The 21,354-nt window shown below is 36.1% G+C and overlaps 1 protein-coding gene and 1 pseudogene across 1 annotated transcript; both read left to right on the forward strand.

Moving 5' to 3' along the window:
• Positions 1–343: 343 nt before the first annotated feature.
• On the forward strand, positions 344–2,195 carry LOC104590297 (anthocyanin 5-aromatic acyltransferase-like). The gene has a single exon (XM_010248904.2). The coding sequence runs from the start codon at positions 703–705 to the stop codon at positions 2,080–2,082; it is 1,380 nt and encodes a 459-aa protein (XP_010247206.2). The 5' UTR covers positions 344–702; the 3' UTR covers positions 2,083–2,195.
• An 11,798-nt stretch (positions 2,196–13,993) lies between these two features.
• Positions 13,994–14,765, forward strand: LOC148790048 (small ribosomal subunit protein mL103 (rPPR7)-like; annotated as a pseudogene).
• Positions 14,766–21,354: the final 6,589 nt, after the last annotated feature.

A 21,354-nucleotide genomic window follows, 5' to 3' on the forward strand; every position in this document is an offset into this window, starting at 1 on the left:
TGATTTTATTTTTTAGTTTTTATCATAAATAACCAATTTTTTTTCAAAGTTCAAACAAAACACAAATAAAATATATCAACATTTAACATATAGGGTAGGGACTAATTAATTAAACATATAAAATCGGTTCGGTTCGGTTTGATTTCAACCAAACTGAATTGTTTGTTTATTTTCTCATACAAATCGAAACCAACCAATGGTTTTGAAAAATTGACCAACTCAAATTGGGTCGGGCTGGTTTGGTTGGTTTGATATTTAATACGAACACCCCTATGGTCTAGGTTTTGAGCTTAACGCTTTAAGCCATTACGTGAAAACCCTCCCAAACGGACACTTAATTGGGACACTTAATATCTCAATAAAAAAGTTTAGGCTCCCTTTGCAAGAAGTACAAATATATAGAGTACAAAATCTTATATTTTATATTTGTATTTGTACTCTTTCTCCAAATTGAGCATTAAGAAAATGTTAAAAGTGAAGGAGCGATTCTGAAAATACAAGAAAATACACATGTCACGCTGAGGTGGTGCCGTGCTTACTCAGCGTAGATTCAGAGAACTCCTCACTCCTCAGCGTATAGGTTGATATAAAAACTCCCAAATCACTCATCTAACACTCGGGATGGGGGACGGTGCCTTAATTTGCATTTGTTTTTAATTGTTCATTGATCATCAGCTTCCCATCCATCCCTAACCTAATCTCATGGCACCATCCAACCAGGTGGAGGTGATAGAGTTCTGCAAAATCGCTCCACCACCTCACTCAGTCGCTCCAGCATCACTCCCTCTCACCTTCTTCGACTTAATTTGGTTACCCTACCCACCCCAACAATTCCTCTACTTCTACGAATTCCCCCATCCACTCACTCACTTCACACACACCCTCCTTCCCCGCATCAAGCACTCTCTCTCCCTCACCCTCTTGCACTTCTACCCATTCGCCGGAAATCTCTCATGGCCAGAAGAATCCCCCAACCCCATGGTCCACTACAAGGATGGGGACTCAGTCTCGTTAACTGTCGCCCAGTTTGAAGGTGGCTTCCACCGTTTCTCCGGCAACCAGGCGAGAGAGTCGAAGGAATCGCATTCTTTGCATCCTCAGTTATCAGTGTCTGGATCAGCTATCCCGGTTCTGGCATTACAAATCACTGTGTTCCCAAATTCTGGTATAAGCTTTGGATTTTCCTTTCACCATTCGATTGCCGACGCCAGAACGCTTACCCATTTTATCAACTCATGGGCTTCAATCTGTAAGCTTGGAAAGCCATCTTTGTCAACTGAATCTCTCCCACTCTATGACAGGACTCTGATTAAGGATCCAAAAGGCATCGAGAAGATATTCATGAACCAGTTAGCAATTTTTTTCCGGTCCGAGTCCGGAGAAAGAAGATTATCAAAGGTGGCGAATTATTCACGCGCATCCAATGCAGTCCGAACCACATTCCAGCTGAGCAGAGCTGACGTTGCACGACTAAAGGAACGTATCTTGGCACAGCACAAGAAGGACAAGCGATCACAACCACCTCGTCTGTCCACCTTCACGGTGGTCTGCGCTTATGTCTGGGTTTGTTTGGTTCAGTCGGGGGACGAAAGGATTCATTTTCTGATTAACGTGGATTGCAGATCTCGTCTGGATCCTTCAGTTCCTTGGACGTACTTTGGTAACTGCATCGGAAATCGGGTAGTGAAAGCAGAAAGAGATGATCTACTAGAACATGATGCAATTGCTAAGGCTGCGAAGTTGATAGAGGAGAAAACTAAGCAGCTGGAGAAGGGAATCTTTGATGGTGCAGAATTCTGGCTTTCACACATCTTATCCGCAGGCGCTGATCCCAAGTTTGGAGCTGCAGGATCAAACCATCTAGGTTTCTATGAGGCAGATTTTGGATGGGGGAGACCTAAGAAGGTGGAGTTGGTATCCATTGACAGATCAGGACTCCTTTTTATTGCAGAGAATCCCAACGATCGCGGTGGGGCTGAGATCAGTTTGACACTCGAGAAGCACGAAATGGATGTCTTCTCTTCCATGTTTTGTAATGGTCTTAGCGCTGGAGGTAATACCTCGAAATACTCTAGGCTTTGAAGCTTACAATTTGCACACGCAACTTCGCTTGTGTCCTTTGTATCCGTACTGTATTTCAGAAACTCAAAGAGTTGAAAAACACAAAATTTACCGGTTCTTAGAGTTGATAGACATGATGCTTCTCAGGTTGGTGAATATTTAATTGATCCGTGTTAACGAACCCGGGTTTCCTGCACTTGGTATGGTGTGGGACGTGGTACACTTTCAATGAGATTCAGCCACGTCCCACTCCACATGCATTCCCAATTCACACGTGTAGATGTGGCTAACGGTAAGGTTAAGGGTGTTAGTCTTCAATTACTTTTTTTGATATCTTAAAAATAAGAAAAAGGTGAAGAAAAAATAGGAAAATTGACTGCCTAGTCAAAATAGGAAAGAGGCTAAACAAAAAAAGGAAAGTGAAGCTTTTTTAAATCCAGACGCCAATTTTTAGAAAAGTGAAAAGTGTTTCTTCTTTGGGTGGCATTGAGAGAAGAGATTTGCTAAGAACGGTGGAAAGTGGTTTTTTGGGGAGCATTAACAAGGAATTTGCAGTTGTTTGAACAGTACATCTGTACTGTTTATAGATTGATTCTGTATACATCTGTACTTTAATCCCACCGAACCACTGCTATTAAGTTTGAATTATTTTAACCACACTAAATCTATGTTAGTGTGATAAATAGTTTAGAGAGTTGAAATCTCAGCCCATATTCTTAACTATTTGATGGACATGTTTAGAATCAATTTTGTATTAAATAGTTACAACTTTATGGCTACTATCATTTGGAAGTCTTTTTACAAAAAAAAAAAAAAAAACTCAACCCAGGAATAAAGATTTGTCAATAGCAATGTTTTAAAAAATGACCTGGAAATGGAACCAGCCACTGGTTTTCGGGTGGTCGGTTTAATCGTTCAATTCGAACAAATGGCCCGTTCTAACAAATAAAATAAAAAAATAATTAAAAATAAACAATGGTCAAAACCATTGAAGGGGTCGATGGGTCGATCATTCGACCGTTTAGGTCAACGGGTTGGCTTTTTCAATATTTTTTGACAAAAAATCGGGTTTAGGGTAAAACAGAACCGTTTGCTTAGACGGTTCCCGAGCCAAACAGTCTGATCGTCGGGGTCAACAGCGGTTTGAAAACCTTGGTAAATAGTAACTATGTTGCAAAGCATCCATGCTCTTAATTGTCAAAGAAATCTTTGTTTGTTACATGCATGTCTCTCTGTCACTATCACCGTTAAAACATCCAATGCTCTTAAACTGTGCATTGAAGAAGCATGTTTTGTAACGATCATTTAATGGATGGTAAAATGGGTCATAACCATGGTTTTCAAAATCAGACTGGACCAGACAGTTGGACCGGAAAAACCAAGAATCAGTCAGGTGACCAGTTCCGGTTTTTTCCAAAACTGGATTTTCCATAAAAACGATTGATTTTGGTCAGCAAACTGCTGACCCGGGCAGTTAACCGTACAAACAGTTTTGATCGGTTTTCATTTTTTTAAGCTTTTTTTTTTGTCAAAACGGGCCGATCGTACTCGATAATTAGAGACCTCTGACTGTTTCGGTCTCCGGATCGGTTTTAAAAACCATGCATATAACAGTTCACTCAAGCAGATTAAGTTTTAAAAACCATGCATGTTAACCACTCTCCACCGTTCTTAGCAAATCTCTTCTCCCAATGCTGCACAAAGAAGAAACACTTCACTTTTCTGAAAATTGGTTGTTAATGGCGTCTGGATTTGAAAAAGCTTTAGTTTTCTTTTTTTTGTTTAGCCTCTTTCTTATTTCGACTGGGCAGTCAACTTTCCTATTTTTTCTCCACTTTTTTCTTATTTTTAAGATATCAAAAAAAGGAAATTGGAGACTAACACCCCTAACCTTACCGTTAGAACACATCTGCACATGTAAATTGAGAATGCATGTGGAGTGGGACGTGGCTGAATCTCATTGGAAGTGTACCACGTCCCACACCATACCAAGTGCAGGAAATCCGGGTTCGTTAGTAAGAATAAGATGAAGGGCGGTTATCTTTATATATAAAATTTGGTTTGATGGTCATGTAATTCTCTCTCTCTCACAGCTTTGAAGGGATTAGGATGATAGTGGTAGGGGTGTCAATTGGACTGGATTTGGTCCAATCCGATCCAGTTCAATGTGAGTCCATTATAAATAGATCAGGTCTAATCCAATGAATTGGACCGGTCCAATTCAATGTTTGAACCGTCCAGTCTGTTTTTGATTTAGATTGGTTCAACCTAAATCTGGTCCATTGATACATATTTTTATCTTATATTTAATAGACCAGATATTGATTTATCTAACCTAATCCAATATAAATTTGTTACGGATGGATCAGGTCCAATCCAATATATTTTATTGGTCTGTCCAATCCATCCAAATTGATTTTTAACTGAATGGAGTCAAATCCAAAACGGGTCCATTGACACCCTTAGGTGGAGGTTTTGAGCTTAATCGTTAACCTAACCTGATCTGATCTGCATTGGACCGACTCATGTCTATTATTAATTTAATTAATTAATTGAGAAAACTAAGCAGTTGGAGAAGGGAGTTTTCGATAGTGCAGAGTTCTGGCTTTCGGACTTGTGATCTTTAGGAACTCACCCCAACTTTAGCTGCTGGGTCAAACCATATGGGTTTTTATGAGGCAGATTTTGGATGGGGGTGACCTAAGAAGGTGGAGTTGGTATCCATTGACAGATTAGGAGCCATTTTTTATTGCAGAGAATCCCAACGATCGTGGTGAGGCTGAGATCAATTTGACACTCAATAAGTACGAAATGGATCTCTTTGCCTCCATGTTCTTTTAGGCTGAGTTTGAAGGAGTATAAATTCAAATACTAGAGTGCAAAACTTTATATTTTGTATTATTTTGTATATATTTATCTCATACATATTTGCACTTGTACTGTTTCCAAACTCAGCCTTAATGATCTTAGCGGTAAAGATAATTTCTTCTACCTCTGTAGGCTTTATAAAGCTTTGCAGTTCGCATTTGTAGTCTCTACCAAAGGATTTTCCAAGTACTTTAATTATATGCCAAGAAAATGGTCTGTTAATTCCAGAGACCCAAAGAGTTCAAAAGCACCGAAATTAGCATCTATTGGAGTTGATAGATAGAATCCTTCATCTCACTCACAGCGTTGGTGAATATAGTAATTACATTGCTTTCAATGCATCTCACGTCAGTTGATTAAGGTGATGTATGGCATCGATACCGTTTTTTGATAAAATGACATCATGCAGGTACCATATCATAGAAAGCAGTGATTCAAACAACACTCTCTTGTTTGATATCATTTTTTCAGAAAAACGTTGCTCTAAACCATATCTTAGAAATCCAAAAAGTGTGGCTTGGAATAACATCAAATTCAATGTTTTTGAGAAAATTCTGTATCCGTGCCAATGGTATAATAATGTGGCATCATCTTAGACGTTGGATAAATAGACCAATGTTGAATACGTTGTTGCCAACACTGTTTTCTCATATAATAGCCTATGTGACATTACCCATTTATTCCAAACAAAAAATTTTAAAATTTAAGATAAAGGGTGATTATATTTATATGTAAATATTCAATTTATATCGCTTCTAAACTCTAATCACGGTTAAACTCTCTCTCACTTTATAGAATTGTATACACGCATAACTAATAAAATTTTAAGACTTTTATTTGACCCGGCTAAGAAAGCTCTTTATTTGATCCAACTATGAAGCCATGAGGGGCCACTCCTTTTTGAAGTGCAAACTAGCAAATGACTCCGTATTAAGTACGGGGAAGCTACACGAATGTGTCATCTTGGTTTTTTTTTTTACTTTTTTTGTTTTTATAATAATATTATTTTATTTGAGATTCACTATTTTTTAATAATTATATTTAATTTAAATAATTAAATCAAGTTGAATTTATAATTTAAAAGCCTTCATAATGACTTTTATTTGAATTAGGAAATTGAACTATAAAGATTTATTTGACCCCATACATTTTGGAATAGAAACTTTTTTATGATAGCTATTTGTTTAAAGTTAGTATTTTGTGTTAAAAGTGTACTTAACTATTCTCATTTTTTTTAGTGTGGATAGACACATGGATGTATGAGGAATGAAGCTTCTATTTAAAAGTGGAAGGTACCCATTTTTTGTAAACTATTTCTAGAAAAAAGTAGAATGTTGTATATATGTCTGAAGGCTCTCTAATGAATGACCTCATATTGAAAACAAAGAAATTCACTCTTATGAATAAAGATTAAATTTTAACATATAACCCTGCTAAATTTGATATCCCACATTTGACATGATCCTATATTTAGTATGAGAAATTTACTCTTATGCATGAAGTTTGATAAACACATACAAAACTTGCCAAGTTTTCTAATTAGATAGAATTTTTAGGTCAATAGGGTGAATAATTATCTTTGAACATTAAGGTAATTCATATTGAGAAAAGTTGCACAATTAATTTAAGATAATTAATTTATATTAATTATTTAATTTATAAAGTTTTTCATTAATAAACATATCTGTAGTAATTTATTATTAATTTAGATATGCTTTCCCCGACCCTAATGACCTTGCAATATTGCAGATATATTAAGTCTATATATGATCATTTATGACCCAACTTGGGTAACTATTTTTCTTTTAGGCATTGGGTTGGATTGGACCTCAACCAAGTTCCAAACATAATGCAATATGGGCTCTAGCCAAGAAAACCATTGGCTTGAAAGTTATGTACATATAAATAATATATGTGTGTGTGTGCAATATGGTATAATATGTATATATCTATTTTTTGTGCCAAACTGTTTTACTCATTTTCTGAGCTTGACTTGTTAAAACAGGTCCATGAGAACTTAAACCATAAATAAGCTTAAAAAAACAATTTTATAATCCATATATGACCACCACCTATTGAAATTAAGATAACTGTTTCCACCATTTAGGTGAATCTCACCAGGTCTCAATGGCAATTGGCACGAAAATGCAAGGTGGGACCACAATGTCATATGCAATTGAAAGTTTGGAAAAAATCAGCAATAGAAGATTTACTATTACTAAGTTATGGACCAATTTTGTGTTGTAAGTTTAATATTTTTGTTTATATTCCCTATCATATAGATTTGTTATTTAATTTAAAAAATTGAAGCATTTTTATTTCTAAACAATAACCACTGATTCTGGATCTCAGGCTGTGTGGGTCATGCAACCCGACACAACCCATATTACACCTCTAGCTGTTGTGGTTGTTGAGGTGTTTGCTTTTGGGTTTTGGGTTTACTTTTGGGTTTTATGGGGATTTTATTATTTTTTTCATCTAGAGTTTCAGTTTGTCATATAATATGGGACTATATTGTGATATTTCCTGGAGATTTTAATGGATCCACCCTCTATCACTTCTTATTCAGTAGTGTATGCATCAAATACTATCTATTTGAATAAATTAAAAGAGAGAAGCTAAATACTTGAAAACAATTTCTGGGCTAAAAGATGCCAAATCGGGCAATTGTATTATTCTACTTTAGTAGTAGGAAAGTACATTAAACAGGTAGATAAAACAATTGTAATATAGCTAAAAACCTTACCGAAATGCTACTTTTAAAAACTGACAAACATTAAATCGAAGAGGCAATATGACCTGCAAGAAGAAAAAATGATTTAAGCTCAATTCTAACTCCCCTTCTAACTTGTCCAAAAAATCTTTGTTGAATCACTTTAAAATGGCCTGATTTTAAACTGCTAACGAACAATGAAGCAATAATAGTGATGAAGGGTGATTTGGCACGACCTAGCAAGAAGGGGACACGTAGGGGTGATCTGATCGAAGGATGACAACTTAGCCAGGCAAGCCCAATTCGCAACATTCGGAGTTCGGGTATTCAGCCACCTTGCCTCGAAATCCACCTCGGTGTAGAGGCACCTCGACACCCAATCCAGTTCGGGACTAAAGAATCGAAGTTCCAGCTCGGAGCTAATGAGCCGAAACGTCGCATAACCGACTCCAAAGGCCTCCCCAACAGGTCCCGAATCTCTTGAGGTCACGATGAGCCAACAGATCCCGAATTTCCAGAAGATCACGATAAGAACTCATCCCGGTTCTGACTGAATCGAAGGTAGACGATAAACCTTATCAACGTACTGCTCTCCTTCAGAAACGGAACCAACCTTATCTCCACAGCCCGGAGATCCTGGAGCTCTTTTGTAAGGCCCACGACTACTCCAGTATATAAAGAACCAACCTTATGCGTGATTTTTCTACTCACTAGCACTCTAGCTCTCAAGCATTCAGCTCGCATTCATAGTATAAATACTGACTTAAGCATCAGAGCAACCTCGCCGGGTTAGCTACCCCGGGTTCTCTGATCCACTGTTTTGCAGATCGGTCCAGCTCACCGCCCATTTGGAGTTCGGATCGCCCTCCAACTAGGAGTAGCCAGATTGCGCACCATCAATTGGCGTAGTATGGGGGAAACGATCGAAAGGTCATCCTTATCTCTTTGCAGTTCCAAACTTAATCTCAACATCAATGGCATCCTGCAGCCACACCGGAAAAAGTGTCGAGATGAACGTCACCGGGGAGCAAGCCCAGCAATCAACCTTCCCCCAAGCTCCTACGGTGTGCACCGGCCAGTTCACTGTTCCGCTCACAGTGTCCGGAGTTCCATCACTATCCGCACCACCGAGCACCACACAAGTGAGCGCCCCACTTCCCCTAGTGGTAGGCGCAACTTTCTCTGAGCCATCCGTGGTTCCTCTCGGAATCGAGCATTTCCAATTTCACGACTTCGTTCAGTGCATCCGGGCTATTCAAATCCAGATGCAGCAGATCCAACAGTTCCAGCAGTACCAACAGTACTATTTATACTAGCAGTATCAACACCAGTTCCCTCCACTACACTCAAACCAGTAGCCGATTCCACCTCGGCACCCAGGGCCCCATCAGGGTAAGAACCCGAATCGGCTTGGAACTAACTAGAATATCAGTCGATCTTCCCATCGGGGCAAAGAGACCTCACAAGTACCGATTCCTCTTAGGAGTCAGGTTTCGCCCCGTGGGAGGAGAGACAGACAGAGGGGAGCCATGGCCCCCCTATGCTTTGAAAATCCCCATAATAGTCATTTAAATCTCACATATATTTTGCCCCTCCTACCCATGTTTTTTATCTTTTGTCCCCCTATCCATGTTTATTACACTTTGGTCCCCATCAATAAAAAATCAGAGCTCCGCCTTTGTATTAAAGTTTCTATAGGGGCCTACACCAAACATGCCAATCTTTATCTTATCTCCGGCTTACTAATGTTGAAACGTTTCTTCATTGTTCAATTGATAGATCATCATGATTGCAAAGATGTAAAGTTTAAGTGTAGGGCAAGTTGATGATGGCTGAATGATTTAATTAGTGTGTCTTTTTAGTTTAGCCTTATTCAGCTGTAAGCTATGAAAAGCAAGTAATTTTCGAAAGTAAACAATATAGAAATTTAATTAACTCATTAACTTTCCAAGTGATTAATTTCAGCTTTTTTTGGAAGCATTGGTTCAGTGGTAGAGCAATGGATGTATAATTAAATTCTTTTTTTTTCTATTTTTGATCAACACAGTTCAATTCTTTTTGGGTAAATTATAAGGAGACCCCTTGTACTGTGGGGTCAGTGACAAAGACCCCCTATACTTTTTTTGTAACCTCCCAAAGCTTTGACCATTAGACAAAGACCCCTCCTCCGTTAGCATCCTGTCAATTAACTTGAAAAAAGATTGTCATCTAACTATTTAAAGTTTTCTAAATGTTCAAGTTACCCTTTTGTCCTTCGTTATGAGAAGAATCCCAAAACTTGCTCTGCAACTTTTTTTTTGAGAAAATTTAACCAGAATTTATTAAGAAAAAAGGGGGGAACAAGAGGAGATATACAAAGTAGGGGGAAACCCCTACAAGTTACAAAGGAGGAAGCTTGTCGCTATACAAATGCTCCAAATACACACCAAATTTAGCTAGGCCATCTGCAGTATGATTGTGTTCCCTAGGAATCCAAACTAAATTAACATTCAAACTAACCAAAGAATCCCAAGCTTTAGTCAGATGGTGATACAGTCTCCAAGGGCCCCATTTTTTGTCTCTTAACTATTCTATCGTATTTGCTGAATCACCTATAATGATCATATTCCAAATTCCCAAATTCTTTATTATCCTAATTCTGGTGAGAGTAGCCATCACTTCAGCCTTTGTGGAGTTAGCCCAACCGATTGGACCACTAAAAGTCCAACAAATATTGCCCCTTTCATCCCTTACTATACCACCAATACCTGCAAGGCCCGGATTACCTAAGGCACAACCGTCAAAATTAAGAGTTATCACACCTTCACTGATGGATACGGGATGCCTCAAGGATGTTTGCTGGGGATGAGGCAGAAATAGAAAGGGGTGAATATCTCTGATAAGATCATTAACTGAAAGTCCTTTAAACAGAGCTGAATTCACCAACCAAAGGATGCAAAGATAGGTAATATCTGAGATTAACTCCTCCAAGGTTCTGCTTTTATTGTCGAAGATACGGTTGTTTCTTTCATCCCAAACACCCCACATCACTGCACGTGGCACTGATTGCCAAAAGACTTTACCCCTTTTGCTAAGCCATGTTCCTTGCTATTGATTCAAGATGTCCATAATGTGTTCTGGAAAAGCCTAGTTGTACCCTACCATATTCAAGAAGTGAGACCATATCCTTTGAGTGAAATTGCAATGAAGAAGAATGTGGTCTGCAGATTCACCCTCGCTGAGACATAAAATACAAACAGGAGGATAAATGGAGCGTCTTCCCAAAATTTTTTTCTGTAGGAAATCACAAGTATTAACTTTCTGGAGACAAGCTTCCCATACAAAGAAGGAAATTCTTGAGGGGATGTGACTGCACTAGATTTTCTTGTAAGGAAAAGAGGAATGCTAATCATCTACAATCAAAGCCCTTAACATAGACTTAGAAGGGAATTCACCATTTGGGTGAAGGGTCCATATTCAGGTGTCAGAATGAGAGGGGGATATGTAAGCATCTTTGAGAGTTATTAAGGCTATTAAATCATAAATCTCAGAGTCCCTTAGTGGTCTTCTGAGGTGGAGGTTTAAAGAATTCTCGATGGTCTAGTTTGGGAGGCAAGAAGAAATAGAGGCTTCTTGGTCAAGGGTGAGGTTAAACAGCCTAGGGAAAGAGGTTTCTAAGGTAGATTCCCCCCACCAAAGATCTTTCCAAAATTTAATTTTAGAACCATTTCCCACTTTATGCCTTATAAAAGGAAAGAAAGAAGTATGAATGGAACATATACCTTTCCAATGATTTGTGGCCATTATCCTGTTCAAATGGAGATTGCAATCCCACCCGTTTGTATTTTGTCCATATTTACTTAAGATGATAGTCGTCCAAAGAGCATTATATTCTTTCAAAAATCTCTAGAGATATTTGCCTAGGAGAGAAGAAGTTTTCTCTTTAAGCTGTCCAATACCCAAACCGCCTTCCTCTTTTGATCTGCAAAATTGTTTCCAGCTAACTAAATGGTTTCTCTTATCTCCACCACCTTCCCAAAGAAAGTTCCTTTGAAGCTTCTTAATCAGATTTCTGACTTTAGTCGGAATCTAGAAGATAGAAAGAAAGTAGACTAGTAGATTTGATAAGGAGGCCTTTAAGAGAGTAAGCTTGCCCCCTTTTGAGAGATTACACTTTTTCCAAATCGATAGCTTCTTCTCGCATTTCTCCATCACTGGTCTCTAGAAATTGAGGCAAATAAAGGTAGAGTTAAGGCCCTTGTTAACAATGGCAAATGAATGGAAGTACCTAAAAAACTCCATGAGATCTGACTTTACAATTTCCCAACTCTTTTGAAAGAAAAGAATAGGGAAGCCGTCCGGCCCTAGAGCTCTGTCTCTGTCCATGCTGAAAATAGTATTCTTGACTTCTTCCTCTTCAAAGCTTCTTTCCAACCAATCCCTCTTTTCAGCTGATAGGGTAGTGCCATCCCAATTATATAATGTAAATTGGTTTTAACTATCCTTGGAGTAAAGGTTTTTAAAGAAAGAAAGGAAAGCTTCAGAAATTTCCTCAGGATTCTCCACTTCTCTCTGATTAAGATTGAACTTAGAGATAAAGTTCTTCCTACTTCTTCCTGAGGAATAGGTGTGAAAAAATCTGGAATTATTGTCTCCTTTCAACCATCTCACTTTTGATCTTTGTCTCCAATAGATCTCTTCCCTTCTAACTAGTTGTTCCCATTCCTTTCTTAATTCTACTCAGTTATTTCTGTTTAAGGCATTAAGAGTCCCATTTTGCTCTCTATTATCCAAGTCATCTAATTCCGAAAGAATTCTTTTTTTGTCTTCTTCAACAGCTTTAAATTCTTCTCTCCCCCAAGCTTTAAGATTTTTCTTTAAAGCTTTTAATTTCTGAAGAAGTCTAAACCCAACCCAACCCTCTACTTTGCAGTCTTCCCGCCATGTTGCAACTTTTTTACTGAAGTCTTTGTGTTGTAGCCAGAATTTTTCCAATCTAAATGGGGTCTTTCTTTTGATGATTCTTTTGGTGTTCAACAATATGGGCCAATGGTCTGAGGTACATCTTGGACGAAGTTCTTGGCACAGGTTTGGGAATCTCTCCAACTAGTCCCAAGATAGCAAAAAAATGTCAAGTCTGCAGCTTATGGCATTTTCTTGCATGTTTGACCAAGTGAATAATCCATTGGTAAGAGGGAGATCACATAGATTGTGTCTGTCAATAAAATTAGAGAAATTTCTCATGCTTCTGATTGGGATTCTACCATTAGAATGTTTCGAACTAAACCTGGTGACATTGAAATCACCCACTAAACACCATGGTATGTCCTCCCCCTCATGCAGGGACTCTAGGTCAGCCCAAAACCTCTCTCTATCAGAGGGAGAGTTAGGACCATGCACACCAATGAGGGTCCAGCTAAAACCATCTTTAATATTAATGAATAGAACCGAGATTGAGAATTCACCTCTGTCAATATCCAAGCCTAAAATTTCATCTTCCTTCCATGCTAGGATGATACCTTCAGTGGAACCCTCAGCTAGAACAGCTATCCATTTTCTACCCCTTATTCCCCATATGGCTTTCATAAGTTTTTTGTCGATGAAACCCTAACTCAAACAATCCTCTAAAGCTCTTCGCCTCTTTCGTTACAGCCTCCTCTCTTATGATATCATCATCATGAAGCTTAGATGGGCTAAAGTGTTCAACAAGAAGAAGCAAATACTTGCTCAGATGAGCCCAAAGATTCGATTCATCCCCAAAGAGGTCATTTTCTGCAATGTCATCTCCTTCTATATATAGCCACTCTCGCGTGGCCGAACAAGCTCTTTGAACTTACAATTGAATTTCTGCTTTTCATTGCCAAAGAATGGTAAAACTCAAAGTTTTTAAAACCAACCCGGAGAATGAACCGATCAGGGGTCCGATTCCAAGGTCGAACGGTCCAACTGTTCAAACCGAATAGTTGGCCTTTTCTAACAAAAAAATTAAAAAAATAAAAATAAATAAAAAACTGTCAAAACCGTTCGAACTATTTGAACTGTTAACTACCTGGGTCGACGTTTTGCTGACCAAAATCAATGTTTTTTGGGAAAAGTTTGATTTTCTGGAAAAATAGAACCGATCACCTTATCGGTTTCCGATTTTTCGGTCCGACCATCCGATCCGATTTGGTTTTGAAAACCATGGTAAAACCCTTCAATATCAGTTGTTGGGGTGTCTGTTGCAACATCAAATATCTGAACTATTATTCATTAATGTTCCAGAAACCAATGATTTGAACAGTCATCCATTAATGTTCAAGAAATATTAAACTTGTCAATTCGAATTTATGATCGACTTCCCCCCATAATATCAGTTGTTGGTAATAGTAATGGGATCCATATGCGTCTCCCAATGCTTGTGCTTACAATATCCTGATAAATGCTTGCCGTTTGAATAACTCGTTGGATGATGCTTGTAAGTTGTTTGATGAAATGCGAAGGAAGGGCATTAAATCGAATGCAATTACTTTTGGAACATTGATTTTTGTCCTCTGTGCCAATTCGAAGTTGGGTGAAGCTTTTACATTGAAAGAAGATATGCTGAGGATCTTTGGTTTGAAACCTAATACTTTTGTTTATGCTTCATTGATCAGAGGCCTTTGTTAGCCTTTAAGCTAAAAGATGAGATATTGTCGGAGAAGATTGTAGGGTTGGATTAAGTAGTTTATACTACTTTGATAAGTGCACTTTTTAGGACTGATCAGAAAGGAGAGGTTTCTGGGATTTTAGAGGAGATGACCAGATTTGGATGCAAACTTGATAATATTACTTGCAAATGCTACGATATCTGGATTTTGTAATGAGGAGAAATTTGATTCAGCCTGTGCTCTCCTAAATGAAACAGCAAAGAAAGGATGTAATCCGAATGTTAATAGCTATAAACTGTTATTTATTAATGTTCGAGAAATAAACATGTTTGAGTTGTTTGAAGATGTACCAAGACAGAAATGTGCTCCTAAATCCTGATGTTGTGTCTTACAGGATACTTTTTGATGGTCTTTGTGACAGGATGGAATTAAAAGAAGCAACATCAATTTTAGATGAGATGGTTTTCAAAGGGTTTATCAGCTTCAAAGTGCAAATAAGATTTTGGGCCACTTAGGTTTTAAGAGAGAATGACAAAAAAGGAAAATAGAAAAGGTTTAGTGGAGGGGGTGTTTGTCCCCCACTAACGGTCGAGGGGGTGTTTGTCCCAATGTAAAGGTTGAAGGGGTCTTTGTCGCAAAAAAAAGTATAGGGGTTTTTTTCATTGAGCCCATAGTACAGAGGGCCTTTGTAATTTATCCATTCTTTTTGTAACTAACATTGCAAGAAATCATTTTCTACGAGAATATATATGTTTGACGAAATCAATTCTATCATAGAATCATTGCAACTAATTGGTGTTGTGACTCACTTGTCTAACTTAAAACATAAACGAACCATGAATGAGACAAAAATAGATTAAAGAAATGAACCTTGCCAGAGTTTTAATGATCAATTGGCGTTGAACTATATAGAATAAAACTTGTTGAATTGTTACCCATTTGGGATTTGGGAGTTTTATCCCGCATGCCTTTTGGGATTTCTGGACCAAGGGCCACCAATAACACTGGCCAAACATAAACATATTTGGTAAGGAATGGGAAATCTTGCTCATCATTTTATAAAGCCACGAAGACCAAAGAGTATGTTTTGATGATAAACAGTGTAAAGCAAGCTTTTGTAAAAAACTGGGCTATACTCAATACTTAAGCTTTTGTGGGGGTGATAGTATATAATATATTTCCAAATATTTTTGCAATTTTTTATATTTCTACATCTATAAAAATTATTCTTATTTATCATTAATAAAACTCTTATTGTTCTTATTTATTATGGTTCATTAATAAAATTAATAATTTTTATCAGTTACCTTGTCAGAATTTTATTTGAATTCTCATTACCTTTGCACGAATTAACTTCTATATGATAAATCCAATTTCAGCTCCCTCAACCGCTGAAAATCTTATAATAAATTGCTATAAAAATATCACTTGCTCTTGCAAATATCTTGTCATTTAATGATGTAGTCTTTAAGGTAATAGAAATGAAAAATTAATCCACCATATGGTGGGAATAAAGAAGAGAAAACCATCTATACCTTAATGATCAAGAACTAAACCAATGAAAATAGGTTAAAAATATTTTTAAAAAACAAGAAAATAGTTTAAAGAATAAGTTGCTCATCTATTTGCAATTTGGAAATCTCTTCATGGTGGTTAACATGGCCCAACATTGGCTATTGAGAACATAAGATGTACTTTCAGGTTTTTTTTAATTTAAATAAATGAAAGGATAAATTGCTAAAACCTCCAATAAAATTTTTTATCATTGTTGACCCCCCCCCCTCTAAAGTTTGGTAAATGCAATCACTTCCCAAGAACTTTTTGACACAGATGCAACATGCAAGTGGACCCTCTGTTAGAACCTTCTAACAAAAAGCACAAAAAATTCCAAAATACCCATGTTGTTACTTTTAACCAAAATGTTTAATTTCCAAATTTGCCCCTCATATCAATTGCTCAAAGGTAAAATTGCAACTTGAAACTCTTTTTTTTATTGTTGTTCATAATATTTATATTATTTTTTATGTATAAACCAGACTCAATAATAATTACATGGGTATTTTGGACATTTTCATGCCTCTTATTAGAGGATTTTACAAAGGGGGTCTACTTTCAACTGTATTAAGAAGTTTAGGGGAGTTGATTGCAATTACCAAACTTCAGGGGAGGTTTGGGCAATGGTCAAAATTTTCAAGGGAGGTTTCAACAATTACCATAGTTTATTTTTCAATTATTAAACAAAAAGAGAGATTTATGTATATTTTACCTAATAAGCGTTAAATAGGAATGTTAAATAACATTTTTTGCCACCAACTTGCTTTACAGTTATGAACAAAAAGAATGGAGTTTTGTGTCTTTTTTGTAATAAGCATTAAATGAGAAAAAAGAGTCATTTCATGATAAACATTAAATGAGAAAACAAAAGTACATATTTACTATTGATCCTCCTTTGATTCAAACCTTAGAAATGGAATATTTCAGTCTAATGAAAATTCTAGAAGCCAAACTCATCTATTCGTACTTTTATACATAGTATAGATTGGATGTGGGAAAAATTTCTCACTAATAACCCTTTTGTTAGATTGATAGAGGGTAGATACTTTCCATGTAAAATGTCAAATAGATATATGTTGAGATAGTTTTAATGGCATCCACGTATAACTTTTTTATCTAGTTGAGGATTGGTTCAATGCATTCAATTCCAAAACGTGTCTTGAATTATGAAACTTTGTCTAGTTTTTTTATACAAAAATGTAACTAAATTAAAGAAATAAATAATAAATTACCTTTTCAATTCCATGTATCACAAAAATAATTGCAATATAAAAAAATTCTTGCATTGTTGATAGTATAAGTAGTTCATCCATATATTGCAAGAATAGCTATAGTATAAAAAGGTTTTCTGCATTCTTAACAAAAGAAGTTGTTAAAAATGCAGGAACTCCTTTTACACTATAGTTATTCTTACGATACATGGAAGAACAACTTATACTCTCAACAATGCGGGAACTCGTTTTACATTACAGCTAATCTTTCGAGACATGTAATTGAAAAGGTAATTGATTATTTATTTCTTTAATTTAGTTAAACTTTATATACAAAACTAGTCTACTTGTTCTTTTATATTTACAGAATCACGAGACATGGGAAAAACGTTGTCATTGATATTTTCTTATACGAACAACAAAACTAATTTTAATGTTTTGAATTCAATTTACATGAAAATAATTTTGATGTTTTGCTTTCAGATTATATTTCTTGATTTCAATTTGTATGAATAATCTTGATGTAAGAAAGCAAAGATAATATTGATGGATTTCAACTTATAATTCTTGATGTCAATTTTACAAATAACTTTTGATGTACGAAAGAACAAAAGCCACGTTCGGCAAGTCTTTTCGTGCGGACTTCGTGCTGTTTAGAAGTTCGAAAGTCTGAATTCTGGGCTTTTCCCGTTTGGCAATAAAAGCTCCAACCCATAAAAGACACCAGAAGTTTGAATTTAGGCTTTTTCAAGAAGCTTCAAATGAAGTTTTTATAATCTTTTCACGCCCGATCTTCTTTAAACGTGTGGTACGATGCACACGCTTGGGAGAAAATGGATTATCTTTCCACAAAAACTATTTGAATGTGTAATTGGGACCTACCAATGGTATGTGGGGCTCATCTTGGAAATACATGTGGGCTCACATTAGGTATTATGTGGGACCCACCTTGTAAAATGTATGTGGGCCCCACATACATGTTCACACATGGACCCACATGCACATCCACCAATGGCATGTGGAGCCCACCTTGTAAAATGTATGTGGCCCCACATACTTGCCCATACATGGACCCTACATGCATGTCCACCAATGGTATGTGGGGCCCACCTTGCAAAATGTACGTGGGCACCACATACATGTCCACACATGGACCCTACATACATGTCTACCAATTGTATGTGGGGCCCACCTTGCAAAATGTATGTGGGCCCCACATACATGTCCACACATGGACCCACATCCATGTGTACCAATGGCATGTGGGGCCCACCTTGTAAAATGTATGTGGGCCCCACATACACATTCACACATGGACCCCACAAGCATGGCCACCAATGGTATGTCGGGTCCACCTTGTAAAATGTTCATAGGCCCCACATACATGTTGACACATGGACCCCACATGCATGGCCACCAATGGTATGTTAGGCCCACCTTGTAAAATGCACGTGGGCCCCACATACATGTCCACCAATGGGTTTCACCTTAGAAAATGTATGTGGGTCACACGTGTTAAATGAAATGTTTGTTTGGCCCACACACAAGACATTCACATTACCAAACGGTCTTCTAGCTTTTATGGTCTTTTGTGAGATCTATGTAAAATATTTCAACCGAACAGTCTTTGGTCTTCCAAGATCTATTTGCAAAAGCTCACCTTGTCTTTTAACCATCAGATCTTGTAATAGATTTTCTGTAAAGGATTTTCCAAACATGCACAAAGATAAATTCGATCTTTTGATTTTAGTTTACACTTCTTCTTTTTCTCCTTATTCTTCCCTGCTAATATTATCTACAGTTACTTATTGAGGCATTAAAATGGGGTTAGTTTAAAAAGATTGATGTGCACGACTCCTATTTAAATTTTCACACTTATAATTTACTCTTATAAAATATAATGTTAAGAATATTATAAAAAGTAATAATAATCAAATATCTTTAAATATTGTTCACATGTCAACTTTTTAATAATTTATAACAAATTTTACAAAAAAGAATGAAAAATAAACATCAACAACTAAGTGGTGGTCAATTGGTACATTAACTAGGTAGTCCCAGTGGATATGTGGATTCAAATCCCACTACTATCACTTACCTGTGTGAGTTAGTGTGTTGTGTTAAATACCAAAATAAAATTTTATGTAGTCGAGTTAACATAAATTTAACTTGCATTTTATAAAAAAAAACAATACACATTAACTAAAAATCATATAAATAAATATAAACATTTGTATAACAATAAAAATATTTATATAATTTTTTACCTAAAGAACCTCCAATTACACACCATAAACTACAATTTTATTAAGGGCAAATTTCTTCACCTTCACCAAAAGAGAAAAAGGAATCTCTCACTCTCAACCCCTGGTCTTCTCTTGTTCAAACGAAAAAGGAAACTTATGCTCTTATGATTTTTTCCTCCTTCGAAAGCTCCATCAACCTTTAAAGCGAGCTCTGTCATCATGGCAACATTGGACAAAGCTTCAAGCCTGAATCTCATACAACAACATCTCATTGAGGATTTCACCTCTTTCAAAAATATATAAACAATTTTACCTAGAGGAACGTCTGCTTTTGGAGACAAATCACAATGATAATCAACATCCAAGACTTTTCCCTTTTGATATGAAGAAAAACCCCAAATTATCAACTTGATACCATGAAGTCCCTGAGCTCGAGTCATTGAAGGATGCAACTTTTAGAGACAATTACCCAATACAACCATTGAAGCCTGTAGCTTTTACAACAAGCACTTCCCTTTCCAAGTTCTGTGTTTTTTGTTAAAATCTATATTTTTAGGGAAAATTCCCGATTAGTACCCTGTACTTTGGATCTAAAGCCACTTTGTGGTCCCCGAACTTTAAATTGCAACAATTCAATACCCAAACTTTTAAAATGTGGCAATCTAGTACCTGCCATTAACTAAGCTGTTAACCAACCGTTAAGTGGAATTTTAAAAAGATATAAATGTCCTTTAAGTGTTATTTAATTTTCTTTATCAACTATCTAAACGTTAACAAAAAATTAACAGTCCCAAATCTTTACCTTTTCCATTCAAGACAGTTGAAGCCACGTTTGAGTGGACATTTTGGTGACCCCAACTTTCTTGAATAGAAGAGACAAGGATTTGAGACTATTAATTTTTTGTCGATGCTTGGATGATTGATAAAGAAAATTAGATGACACTCAAAGGGCATTTGTGTCTTTTTCAAATGCTTAGCGACTCGCTAACAACTAGTTAACAACAGGTACTGGATTGTCATGTTTTGAAAGTTCGGGTACTGAGTTGTCGCATTTTAAAGTTTGGGGATCAAAGTGGCACTAGGCCCAAAGTACAAGGTACTAATTGGGAATTTTCCCATATTTTTATTTTTTAATCATCTTTATAATTTATGTAATTTCTTGTTTGTTGGCTAAAATCTATGTATTTTTTGAATATTTTCTATGTTGTTAAATTAATTGTAATTTCTTTTGAAATTTTTATTATTTTTTTATGTTTTTATGATTTCTAAATATAACATTATTCAAATTTCGAATAACTTTCTATGTTTTTTCTACAATTTCTACTAATACATAAAATATACATTTTTTACCATTTACCATGTCTCCATGCTTTGTTTTGTTAGTTTTTCTATAACTTTCCCACTTTTTTATACTTTTATTCTTTTCTCTACAATTTCTACATTGTCTTGTATTTTTTGGTTATTTATTCATTTTCTATATTCTTCTTGTTTTTATGCAATTTCTTTTTTTGCAAATTTTGTATTTTCTCTACAACTTTTTTGTGGTTTTCTGGATTGTCCTGTAATTTCTTGCATTTTGTTATTGTATTTTACTACACTTTTCTATATTTTTTGTACATTCCATATTTTATAATTTTATTTATTTATTATTCCATATGCTTTTTCTACAATTTCTTGTATTTTTTGCAAATTGCTATGTTTTTTACAATTTCTCTTGCATACTTAATTTAACATGTTATTATTTCCTATATTTTTTCTACAATTTTTGATGTTTTACAAGAAATATATATATTTTTTTACCTTCTTTTTTGTTTTTATGGATGTTTATTTTTATTTGAAAAAATTGACCTCTTTATGTTTTTTAGATGAAATGTATAGCTATATGTATTTATGCAATTAAGTCAAAGAAAAAAAAATAAAAAAAATGTTTAATTTGAATTAGAGGGTCACATGGGTGGGTTAGGGAGGGTCAAAGTCAAAGTGAGTCACAACCAACTCTAACCCTATAACATGGGTGACAAATGGGTTAGTGGGTCAATATAGGCAGGTTAGTACTCAATCCACACCCAATCCACCCATTTTCCACCCCTAAT

Source organism: Nelumbo nucifera, chromosome 8 (genome assembly GCF_055504915.1).
Source record: "Nelumbo nucifera cultivar China Antique chromosome 8, China Antique-T2T, whole genome shotgun sequence".
NCBI lineage: Eukaryota > Viridiplantae > Streptophyta > Magnoliopsida > Proteales > Nelumbonaceae > Nelumbo > Nelumbo nucifera.